The 13523-nt window shown below is 41.6% G+C and overlaps 1 protein-coding gene across 1 annotated transcript in view; it reads right to left on the reverse strand.

Moving 5' to 3' along the window:
• The window catches only part of DNALI1 (dynein axonemal light intermediate chain 1), a 57286-nt gene that overhangs the window by 9543 nt on the left and 34220 nt on the right, over nt 1-13523 (reverse strand). Inside the window, exons 3-4 of the mRNA XM_069756911.1 lie at nt 11549-11718; nt 7065-7243 (exon numbers count right to left, since the gene is read on the reverse strand). Coding sequence (XP_069613012.1) covers nt 7065-7243; nt 11549-11718 — 349 coding nt within the window. The remainder of the gene's footprint in view (nt 1-7064; nt 7244-11548; nt 11719-13523) is intronic.

Raw genomic sequence — 13523 nt, forward strand, 5'->3', positions numbered from 1 at the left:
GTTGTTGGATGGACAAGCAACTTTTTAGTTTACTAATTACTAACATTATGCTTCATTTTCCCAATACCTTTTTTATTTTTATCAGTTACTGATTAATGGTAAGGGGACCGGCCACCACAGGATGTCCAAACATGCTTGTAGCTCTTTCATAGTGAGCTTGTTAATGCTGCTCTGAGGTTAGGTCTAGATCCTGGCCGGCTTCAGTGCCACGGTGCTACTTATTCTGCCAAGCTGCCTCACATAGAGTGAGTTTGTAAGCGCTGCTCTGCAGCTGACCTGATCGATGGAGCAAGGCTCTAGGTCTAGATTCTGTCCGGCTTCAGAGCCATTGTGCTGTCTATGCTGCCTCATATAGAAGTGGGTCAGCCGAGCAATGATGCTGGTGGCCTGTGCTGTCTGCTAAGAAGCTGGGAAGCCATGGACTCATGAAGACAGAAGTTGGGATTAACGCCTTAAGGGTTCATTCACACATTGACCACATGATATGTTTTTTGAATTGCTTTTTTAAAATGTGTAAAAAATGCAATCTGAACGTTCTGCGTGAATACACCTTAATGAGCGTCACTGTTGTTACTGAGTGTACGCTAGAATCAGGACAATCGGCAGTGATAATCCACCTTTACTTTTCCATAGCATTGACCAGCATTTTCAGATGGATTATTTCTATTATTATTCGTATGTACGATGTTATGTAAAATAGAAAATGCCAGGTGGCGCACGCGACATGCGCCTGACAAGACGCCTGAATGCTTTCTCTCCACATTTGCTGATTTCTGGATATTACACTTTAATGGTATTATGCGGCTAATAGGAAAATGAACGTTCATGGAGACGGAGGCTGTCATTGTTCCTCGCTAGCAGACAGTTAATGTCATTTCTTTCTTTGAAATCATATTAGTCAATGATGTGTTAGTGGCAGGGAAGCAAGAAACACCCACACCCGTCTATCCGGGATGCAATTTGTTTAGAACTGCTGGGCAATTTTCGAAAAAGCTGTTCCAGTCCGGTTTCATATTTAGAAAACTTTGATAATGTGATTAAAATCCAAGTTTGTCGACCATGAAATTAGTGATTCAAGTGTAAAATCTGTTGGAAAAAAAAAAGTGAAATCATCTTCAATGCAGTGACCAAACTGTGCTAAAGCTATGAAGTCACCGCCGAGAAATGAAACCGTTTTACAGAATAGAGAAAGCAATTTCATTGTGTATTAGCCATGGCTGAAGAAGTTAATATTCCAGATCCGGGCTTTACTTGCAGAGATTCACAGCACTTAGCCAGAAAGATTAGACGTAGCAGTGGCCCAACGCCGAAGGGGGTGAGAAACTGCTTTGTGTGTTAACACGGCGACAGCTGATCATTCCTTCTACGCGCCATAGCCGAATATTGCGTTCTCTGGTGTCAGGGATTAGCGCCATAGCCCGATAACGCATTCTCTGGAGTCAGGGATTAGCGCCATAGCCGAATATTGCGTACTCTGGTGTCAGGGATTAGCGCCATAGCCCGATAACGCATTCTCTGGAGTCAGGGATTAGCGCCATAGCCGAATATTGCGTTCTCTGGTGTCAGGGATTAGCGCCATAGCCGAATATTGCGTTCTCTGGTGTCAGGGATTAGCGCCATAGCCGAATATTGCGTTCTCTGGTGTCAGGGATTAGCGCCATAGCCGAATATTGCGTTCTCTGGTGTCAGGGATTAGCGCCATAGCCGAATATTGCGTTCTCTGGTGTCAGGGATTAGCGCCATAGCCGAATATTGCATTCTCTGGTGTCAGGGATTAGCGCCATAGCCGAATATTGCATTCTCTGGTGTCAGGGATTAGCGCCATAGCCGAATATTGCATTCTCTGGTGTCAGGGATTAGCGCCAAAGCCGAATATTGCATTCTCTGGTGTCAGGGATTAGCGCCATAGCCGAATATTGCATTCTCTGGTGTCAGGGATTAGCGCCATAGCCGAATATTGCATTCTCTGGTGTCAGGGATTAGCGCCAAAGCCGAATATTGCATTCTCTGGTGTCAGGGATTAGCGCCATAGCCGAATATTGCATTCTCTGGTGTCAGGGATTAGCGCCATAGCCGAATATTGCGTTCTCTGGTGTCAGGGATTAGCGCCATAGCCGAATATTGCATTCTGTAGAGTCAGGATTTGGCGTGATAGCCAAATATTGCATTCTGTAGAGTCAGGGTTTAGCGCCATAGCCCCATAGTTTCTAAAATAGGACATCACATCAAAGACCAAAAAACACTGAGCTATACGGTACAGGCGGTACACCTAAATGTCCCCTCCTCCCATCACAGCACATTGGGTGCCATCATTCTGACTCTCTCCGCAATTACCCTGGGAAATATCTAACTGCACACCACATATTTGCACGTCTGTCTCTATGAGATGCCTTTGTGTTGAAAAGTGTCGTTGACTGCACTTTTTTAAAAGAATTAAAGGGGCATTCCCAAAATAGCAAGTTATTCATAACTTGCTGATCATTGGGGGTCCGACTGAACAGGACTCTGCAGAGCCCAGTCTAGGATGGAGCTGGGGTGCCATACTCTGCCTCTATTCCATTCATTCTCTATGAGACTGCTGGAGAAAGCAGAGTACAGTGTTCGCCTATGTCCAGCAGTCCCAAAGGCAACGATTGGAGCGGAGGTCAAGCTGTATTCTACATGGGGGCCACGCAGAGTTCGGTCAGACCCCCAGCGATTCTCTTGCTATTTTTCAAATAATCATTTAAAAAAGTATGGTAATGTAAACTGCTCAGACAGTAGCTAAAAGAAAAACTCTGGCCCTTCAGGGAGAATGGGTATATTTGACAAAAAAGGCTACGTTTCTGCACTGAGGTGTGGCCCTCTATATAGGAAAGTGCAAACCTTAGACCCAATGAGGCTGGTATATTTGCTTTGAAAATCTATGTCCGAATGGCTATAATTCTCTCCTGTTCTCTAGTAATAGATTGTACAATTGACTGAAATGAACATATATGTTACGGAGAAGGCAGGCCTGTCCCTCAGCCGTTGGCCAAGCGACCATACACCCATTTAGTAAGAAGAAGGGAGAGGAACGCTGAATAAAGCATGAAGCATCACTGTAAGGGCTCATTCAGACGTCTGTGCCAACTGGTCCAGGCACGGACGAGCTGTGCTCTCCTCATATATTTCTATGAGGTTGTCACACCACTCACGGCCAGTCTGTGCCTTGTGGTCCGATCTCGGACCGATTTGCCCGGACGTCTGAATGAGCCTCTATAAACAGTAATAATGCATCCCACATTTCTTATATATGGCATTTGGGGCTATTTTTGCATTATATGACAACAATTCTAGAGTAAAACTGCTAAATAAAGTTTAGAGAAGAAACAGATAGTTATAAAGATTTATTACGACATGTAAGGTTTTTTTTTTTTCAGTTGCGGATGCATAAACTTGCTGATTCCAAAGTACCACATGTACTCACATTATGGCGCACTGTAGCATCGGCATAGAGCGAACTTTAGTCACATGGCCAAATTACAAAGTGGTTTTGTCAATCCAAGGCTGCACTGCCCAAAACACACCAGTATGGAGGTTCTGGGCTATACCTTATCCCACGGGCAGCCAGAACTTTACCACCATCTAGTGGACATCATTAGAACTGTCACATATATTACACAACTTTCTCTGTCATAGTAATGCAATACATGACACATTAGAAAACAAGACAAGCACCGCATGCCAATATATTATAAACAATGTTTTGGAAAATACATTTTTTTAAAAATGTGCTGCCGAAAGCTGCCTTTTACTGGCAGCCCAATAGAGAATAAATGAAGCAGTGGTCGGGTGCCTCACCTGCTGCAGTAGTTTCTAATGAGAGACAAATTCCCCCTGTGTCCCAGCAGTAAGACCCCCACTGATCAGCAAGTTATCGCCTATTATTTGGATAGGTGATGACTTGTTTTCACGTTTTTGATTGTCTAAATAGTCTCTTCTACCATTTATCAATGAAAGGAGTGACTAACGGAAGCACGGCTAAAAGGCGAATAATAATGAAGAATGAATTGCAAGTATTAGAATGCCTTCCATCCCTTACGCCTAACGCTCAAGATCTGATTGAAAAAGTGAGTTAAAGTAATAGCAATAATAAGGTTTAATACACATTAAATTCTGAAACTAGCCCGAGTCCAGTAAGTGCTGGCCATCTTTACGTTGTTCATCTACTATATAAAGCTGAATGTGTGTGTGTGTGTGTATGTCCGGGATTGGCATCTGCACCGTCGCAGCTACAACCACAAAATTTTGCACAGTCACACGTCTGGACCCCGAGAGCGTCATAGGCTATATTGTGAGGCGAAATTTTAACCCCGCGCGTTCCAATTCACCAAACAATTTTGCCCCTATCTACATAATGGGGAAAAAAGTGAAAGGAAAAGTGTTGGAGGCGTCGCAGCTACAGAAACAAAATTTTGCACAGTCACACGTCTGGACCCCGAGAGCGTCATAGGCTACGTTGTGAGGTGAAATATTAACCCCGCGCATTCCAATTCACCAAACAATTTTGCCCCTATCTACATAATGGGGAAAAAGTGAAAGGAAAAGTGTTGGAGACGTCACAGCTACAGCCACAAAATTTTGCACAGTCACATGTCTGGACCCCGACAGCGTCATAGGCTATATTGTGAGGCGAAATTTTAACCCCGCGCGTTCCAATTCACCAAACAATTTTGCCCCCATCTACATAATGGGGAAAAAAGTGAAAGGAAAAGTGTTGGAGGCGTCGCAGCTACAGAAACAAAATTTTGCACAGTCACACGTCTGGACCCTGAGAGCGTCATAGGCTTCGTTGTGAGGTGAAATATTAACCCCGCGCTTTCCAATTCACCAAACAATTTTGTCCCATCTACATAATGGGGAAAAAAGTGAAAGGAAAAGTGTTGGAAGCGTCGCAGCTACAGAAACAAAATTTTGCACAGTCACACGTCTGGACCCTGAGAGCGTCATAGGCTATGTTGTGAGGTGAAATTTTAACCCCGCGCTTTCCAATTCACCAAACAATTTTGCCCCTATTCCCATAATGGGAAAAAATGAAAGGAAAAGTGTAGGAGGCAAATTGACAGCTGCCAGATGTGAACAAGGGGGACTTAAAGAGTGAGAGCGATGGCGCCAAAGAGTATATACCGTACAGTTGCTAAGGTGGGGCCCCGACATGAGATACTCACCACACACGGGGATATGAACACACACAAAATGCGCCACACACTACCACGTGCTTGAACACATATTACCCTCAGCACACAATTCACCACAAATACACCAACCTCGTCACATAAAAGTCAAAACACAAAAGTCGCCACTCAAAACTCGCCACGCGCAGAACTCGCCACATGCAAAAACTAGGCTCTTGCAAAACTCGCCACAAGTGCAAAATTCTCCTCATGAAAAACTCGCCACACGCAAAACTTGCACACGCGGAAAAATTGCTACATGCACAAAAGTTGCAACACATGCAAAAGTTGCCTCACACAAAACTTGCACATACTCAAAAGGCACCACACATAATACTCGCAACGCGCAAAACTCGCCATGCGCAAAACTTGCTGCACACAACTTGCTACACTAACCTGTCACATGTAACTCGACACACAAAAAGTTGCTACACGCATGTTGCTACACAAAACTCATCTCACACAAAACTCATCTCACAAAAGTCACTACATGCATGTCGCCACACGCAACTCAACACACACATCTTGACAAACGAAACTCGCCCTAAAACACACACAAGTCTGGTATTATCCTTCAAAAATAAAAATCTGATTAATAAGCAGACAAACTACAACAATTGCACCATATAGGAAATACGGCAGCTGTCAGTCACATGACCTGTCTATTATGTGTATGTGTGAGCTAATATATACTGCCAGGGGGAGGGCTTCCTGTTGGCTGGGGATTTATCAGGCTGCCAATTTAGCTTACAAATACTGAGTTAAAAATACTGAGCAAATAACGTGTCAACGAGGTCTAATACAGGAGGAGATGACACACAGGTATATACTATATAGAGGAGGAGATGACATATAGGTACATATATATACAGGAGGAGATGACATACAGGTATATACTATATACAGGAGGAGATGACATACAGGTATATGCTATATATAGAAGATGACATGCAAGTATATACTATATGCAGGAGGAGATGACACTCAAATATATACTATATACAGGAGGAGATGACATACAGGTATATGCTATATATAGAAGATGACATGCAGGTATATACTATATGCAGGAGGAGATGACACTCAGATATATACTATATACAGGGGAGATGACACACAGGTATATACTATATACAGGAGGAGATGACATACAGGTATATACTATATATAGAAGGAGATGACATTCCGGTATATACTATATATAGGGGAGATGACACACAGCAGGTATATACTATATACAGGGGAGATGACATACAGGTATATACTATATACAGGAGATGACATACAGATGTATACTATATATAAGGGAGATGACAAACATGTATATACTGAGGTGATGAGGTGAAAATGAGAGGTGTGAGGTGAAAATGAAAAGGTGTGAGTGCAAAATGAGAGGAGTGAGGAAAAATAGTGGAGTGATCAGAAAATGACAGATGTGAGGTTGAAATGACAAGTGTTAGGGGGGAATGAGAGGAGTGAGGGAGAAAATGAGAGGTGCGAGGGAGAAAATGAGAGATGTGAGGGGGAAAATGAAAGATGTGATTGGGAAAATGAGAGGCGTGATGGGAAAATAAGAGAAGTGAGGTGCTATAACTAACCACAGATATTTACTATGCCCAGGCAACGCCGGGCTCTTCAGCTAGTTTGTATATATAATATGTAATGCATGAGGCCGGATTCATCTTCCACGTGTCATGTCACATACTGAAATATTCCGAATTGATATGATTGAAAATGCCATGTTGTTCTGTGTGCTATCAACTTTTCAATAAAGTGAGTTAAAAAAAACAAAAGTATCAGAATGCAGCAGGATTAATTAGAAGTTTATACAGTAAGTGGGAAAACAAAGAATAATCAGAAGAAACCTACCCTCTTCTCCATGTCCGATTTGCCTTGCTCTGCCTGTAAGGCCTTTCTCATGCCAAAAGCCACACTGCTTTCATACAGAGTCTGGTAAGCAGAAATGGTCATGTGTATTTCGTCACGCACCCTCAGCAGTAAGACACCACGCTCAGCACAGTTGATGGTCACCTGTCGGATAAGTTCATCTGAGAAGCACAAAATAAATATATATTGCTATAACTAGTGAATATATATATATATATATATATATATATATATATATATATATATATTATTACAAATGGCTTAATTTATCACTAAAGGTTAAATAATACAAATATGTATTGGCTGATGCTTTCACTAAATAAAAAAAAAAAAACACTAAATGTACTAAAATACAGCAGGTGAAAAGCATTGAACACGTCACCAATTTTCTAAGTAAATATATTTCCAATGGTGCTATTGACATGAAATTCTCACCAGATGTCGTTAGCAACCTGTCCAATCCACATAGGCAAATCATAGATGTTCATAAATTATGTGTAATAATGGGAAATGACACAGGGAAAAAGTGTCGAACACACTGAAATTTATTTACTATCTCGTACAAACAATGTTGTTGGTGATGACAGCTTTAAGACGCCTCCTGTATGGAGAAACTAGTTGCAGGCATTGCTCAGGTATGATTTTGGCCCACTTCTCTACACAAACACTCTTCAAACCCTGAAGGTCTCGTGGGCTCCTTCTATGAACTCTGAGCTTTAAGGTACCGTCACACTTAGCGACGCTGCAGCGATACCGACAACGATCCGGATCGCTGCAGCGTCGCTGTTTGGTCGCTGGAGAGCTGTCACACAGACAGCTCTCCAGCGACCAACGATCCCGAGGTCCCCGGTAACCAGGGTAAACATCGGGTAACTAAGCGCAGGGCCGCGCTTAGTAACCCGATGTTTACCCTGGTTACCAGCGTAAAAAAACAAACACTTCATACTTACATTCAGCTTTCTGTCCCTTGCCGTCTGGTTCCTGCAGTGACTGCTGGCCGTAAAGTGAAAGTGAAAGCACAGCACAGCGGTGAGTCACACAGCGGTGACTCACCGCTGTGGCTGTGCTCTGCTTTCACTTTACGGCCAGCAGTCACTGCAGGAACCAGACGGCAAGGGACAGACAGCTGAATGTAAGTATGTACTGTTTGTTTTTTTACGCTGGTAACCAGGGTAAACATCGGGTTACTAAGCGCGGCCCTGCGCTTAGTTACCCGATGTTTACCCTGGTTACCAGTGAAGACATCGCTGAATCGGTGTCACACACGCCGATTCAGCGATGTCTGCGGGGAGTCCAGCGACGAAATAAAGTTCTGGACTTTCTTCCCCGACCAGCGATCTCCCAGCAGGGGCCTGATCGCTGCTGCCTGTCACACTGGACGATATCGCTAGCGAGGACGCTGCAACGTCACGGATCGCTAGCGATATCGTCTAGTGTGACAGTACCTTTAGTTCCTTCCATAAATTTTGTATCAGTTTCAGGTCAGGTGATTGGATGGGCCATTCTAGCAGCTTTATTTTATTTCTCCGAAACCAATTGAGAGTTTCCTTGGCTGTGTGTTTGGGATCATTGTCTTGCTGAAATGTCCACCCTCATTTCATCTTCATCATGCTGGAGATAGCAGCAGATTTTTATCAACATAGTCTCGGTACATTTGTCCATTTATCCTTACTTCAGTTACATGAAGTCTTCCTCTGCTGTATACTGAAAAACATCCCCACACCATTATGTTTCCACCTGCAAACTAACTTTTGGTATGGTGTCTTTGGGGTGATATACGTTGCCTTTTGGCCTCCAAACATGGTGTGTATTAATTATAGCATCCAAATAGTTCAATTTTGGTCTCAGCTGACCAGATTATATTCTCCAAGTATTTCACAGACTTGACTAAATGTACTTGAGCAAACTTTAAACACCCATTGACAGAGATGTGATCATAGCCACTACCTATGATCACATCTCCGTCAAGGGATGTTCTGCCCTGTTTTTCCTGATGATATTGTGCCATATCCACTGATGAGTCATTTGAGAAAACATGTCGGGAGGCACACAGGTGGACTGCCCTCGTAAGGGCAGCAATCTGGGCTGCAAGGGTCAGTCTGTCTGATCAGGGACTGACCAGGCATTGTGCCAGGGGTCCTTTAACTTTGCCTTAAGGGACTATCTGCACTACACACTCCTTGGTGACAGTCCACAGGAATTGGGTGAGATTGTTCCCTGTATCTCTTTATACACATATTCAGCAATGCATGATATTGAAGTATTATCAATGGCATGTGCTGTGTTATGAATATATACAGACTAGTCTTGGTCTAGCCATTTTTGAGACTTTCCCAAACAGAGATGGAGGCACTTCTGAGCACTTTAGTATAACGTTTTGTAGTCATGTATGTTTTGATTTCCTTCTGTCTGGGCTGCTAGCCTATTTAAAAAAAAACTTAGCAAAAGTTAAGGTTTATCTTCGATACATGCTATATACCCTCAATAGTGCTCACTGGAACCTTCAGTAGTTTAGAAACTCTTCTGTAATTAATGTCATCAGTATGTTTTGCAACAATAAGGTTGTGAAGGTCTTGAGACAGCTCACTGGTTTTTACTCATCATGAGATGTTTCTTGTGTTGCTCCTTGGTAATGAGGCACCTTTTTATAGGCCATTAGTTAAACCAGCTGATATTATTTCACTAAGTAGCAGGATTGCTTTCTAATTGCTGACAGATTTCAGCAGGTATCATGACATTCCATGGATTTTTGTACCTCATTTTCTTCATGTGTTCAATACTTTTTCCCTGTGTCATTTCTCATTATTATACATAACTTAGTTTAGGGAAACTTATGGTTTGATTTCTCTGCCTGTGGGGATTGGATGGATTGTTACCAATATCTGGTTAGAATTTCACGTCAATAGCACCTTTAGAAATATATTTTCTTAGAAAATTGGTGATGTGTTCAATACTTATGTCATCTACTGTACACATATATTATATTCTGATTGCTAACACAAATCCACTTGTGTTCTAATCTGATGCACTTGATCATTTGTAGGTGTATATAACATTTTTATTTATTTATATAGCTATTGACCTGCACAGAATCGTATATATGAGGCTTTAACATCTATTATATGCAGAAATCCTCTTGTCAATTTTGTTTCCTGTCTCATGTACTGGTTGTGTGACCATTTTCATCCTGTACTGTTGGATTAGTTTTCAGATATTTTTCATGCAATGTATTAATAACTATTTATGCTATTAATATACAGAATTTTTGCTAATTATCTGCGGTTTCAGCTGAAATCATAAAGCAGTCCCACACACTTTAGATAGCTGCTGGCTGTACATGCATGTTTTTTTTTCTATATAGAGATGGGAATATATAATTCTTCCTTCCTCAGACATTTGCTGTCAGAGGACAATCAGGAAACCCCTATGCATATCATATATTCTTGACTCGTTTAGATGACCTAACTTGAAACCTGAAATGTCATGTGTGATTGCAGTTAAAGAAGTACTCCAAATGAAACTTTTACATTGTTATTCCCATTATTCTACACCAGTGTTCCCCAAATCCAGCACTTGCTCAATACTAAATCGGACCTTTCAGCAATTTTTTTTATGCTGAACAAGAGACAAAATGTAATAGTGGCTGCAAAGTAGAATAAAACTTTTTTTTGCCTCTCCACTGTAGAGATATTACCAATGAAATATCCAAGTTCACGTGGGTGTTATTAGATTAGTTTTCATTGGGGGCATGTACTTATGCCTCCTGTATAATGTTGACCAATCATAAGCAGGCAGCAACATAGAAGTGCAGAAGGATCTGTGATAATGTCATCCGGGTGACATGATCTGAGTCCACAGATCCTGCTAGTCAGAGTGTGCAGCATGAAACATTTGGTGAAAGGTTCTCTTTAAAGCAGATTTTATAATGCAAAATAATCGTGAACAAGTATTCTTCAAACACTCATTTCTTGATAATCTTTCAATGTAAACAGGCTGTTAATCACCCAATAAACAAGCAAAACACTTGTTCATTGGGTGAAATGATCTTTTGTGCAGTTCAAAAGATCATCATTTTCGGTGGTCTATCGTCCTGGGTAAACACGGTAGCTTATGCTTGCTGAGTGATCTACTACAGATTGCCAAACGCACATCATTTGCTTTGGTCTGCATTTGCAAACAGGCATTTAAACGATCGCCGATCACTAAAGGTTTATCAATTGGCAACCATATTGTGCCGCCGGTCATGACCCTAAGGAAATTCTGAAAACAGCATACAAACAAATAAGATCTGTTGTTGGGGCTTGAGGACTGGAGTTGGGAAACACTGATAGTAATTTAGTCAGGTCAGGTATTCTCCCATTGGTGTTCCTAGAATCCCTATGTTAGGGATCTTGCAGTTTTTGTTTGGAGTTCAGGTGAACAAAGCCTTATTATATTATATCCAACAATCCCGAACTGCAGGGTACCGAAGCATTGTGAGTAGAGCTCTCTGCGCACAGGACAGATCCCAGTTTCTCGAGCTTGTCTTTGCTGTAATTTCATATCCAGCTCCTCCTGTAAGTGAACGACATCCATCCTTGTGCTGGGGGTGCTCGACACCTGCTGGATCCACAGCTGATTGTTCTCCGTCCATTCTCTATAACAGGACAAATTACATTATGATGATACACATGAAGACATAAAGTAAGAGGCATTATACAGAAAGACGGAATGTGCAAAGAAAGAACCAAGAAATGTGAGCAGCAAAGAGCTTGTTCATTCCTCGAGGAGCTCTCACACAATATTCTTTAGTATGAAGTCATACACCCTCTGGGCAGTGCCGGAATCCATCAGAAAACAGTCTCCAGAAGCCAAAGTCCACATGTAGCCATACGGCGGGGCCGGCAGGGAAACCCAGCGGCAAATCCCAGACCAAACCAAATTTTGCTGCTGAATCTTCTTCAGGAAACAGCAGATCTCGCGAAACAAAAAGAAATCACTATTAGGTCAAGATCACACAACTGTATTTTTGGTTCTAGTCTTGTCCATTCAAACCGGACAGCACTCAGACCAATATTATTCAATGGGGCACTGCAGATGAGTGTTTTATTTAATGGACTGAATCCGTGCTTGTACAATATAGCATCATGTTCTAGTTTCTTTGTTCTAGTATGTTGGATGAGACTCACCCATTCAAGTGTATGGGTGCCATATGGATTCCATATGAATCCGCAGCATAGGATCCATTTTTTATTGTACTGATATGTTACAGTTCTTTAACATAGAAACTGTAAATTGTCCTGTAAAGTGATGAATAAAAATATTGTATATGGATGACGAATGAAAAATCTTTCTGGATGAAATGTGGATGATTTTTTTATACACTTGGGTGAACTTAACCTACTGAAAGGCTTTAGCAGATGCAAGGAACGCAGCAATGTTGCAGGAGGCAAGACTAAGACTAAGCAAGGAGGCCATAGAGCGGAGTGTAGCATATTTAAAGGGTTAATCTAACTAATTAAAGCAAACTTGGTGATCCCCACCGATCCCAAGGACGGGGCTCTGAAATGTCAGCTGGACATGGAGCAGTGCCATGGATAGCCAAGAGCTGCACCCCGCTACCTCCAGCAGTCCCATAGGTGGAGAGCTTCTCTGGTCACTGCTCCATTCTGATGGGGACACCTAAAGTTGGTGATAATGTTAAATGTTGGGAATAACCCTTTATACTTTGGAGAATTTCTTTTGATTTCAGAATGCAAGTAAATAAGAGTAATGTCTGTAACAATGGCGGTGTTTTGTGAATTTTAATTCTGCTATTGAATTTACCCCCTTTACCCCAAGGGTGGTTTGCATGTTAATGACCGGGCCAATTTTTACAATTCTGACCACTGTCCCTTTATGAGGTTATAACTCTGGAACGCTTGCATGGATACCGGTGATTCTGACATTGTTTTCTCGTGACAAATTGTACTTCATGTTAGTGGTAAAATTTCTTTGACATTACTTGAGTTTATTTGTGGAAAAAAAAACGGAAATTTGGCAAAAATTTTGCAATTTTCAACTTTGAATTTCCATGCCCTTAAATCACAGAGATTTGTCACACAAAATACTTAATAAGTAACATTTCCCACATGTCTACTTTACATCAGCACAATTTTGGAACCAATTTATTTTTTTTGTTAGGGAATTATAAGGGTTAAAAGTTGACCAGCAATTTCTCATTTTTACAACACCATTTTTTTTAGGGACCACATCTCATTTGAAGTCCCTTTGAGGGGTCTATATGATAAGAAAATACCCAAGTGTGACACCATTCTAAAAACTGCACCCCTCATGGTGCTTAAAACCACATTCAAGAAGTTTATTAACCCTTCGGGTGTTTCACAGGAATTTTTGGAATGTTTAAAAAAAATGAACATTTAACTTTTTTTCTCAAAAAATGTACTTCAGATCCAATTTGTT

The sequence above is a fragment of the Ranitomeya imitator genome, chromosome 3 (assembly GCF_032444005.1).
Source record: "Ranitomeya imitator isolate aRanImi1 chromosome 3, aRanImi1.pri, whole genome shotgun sequence".
Lineage (NCBI taxonomy): Eukaryota > Metazoa > Chordata > Amphibia > Anura > Dendrobatidae > Ranitomeya > Ranitomeya imitator.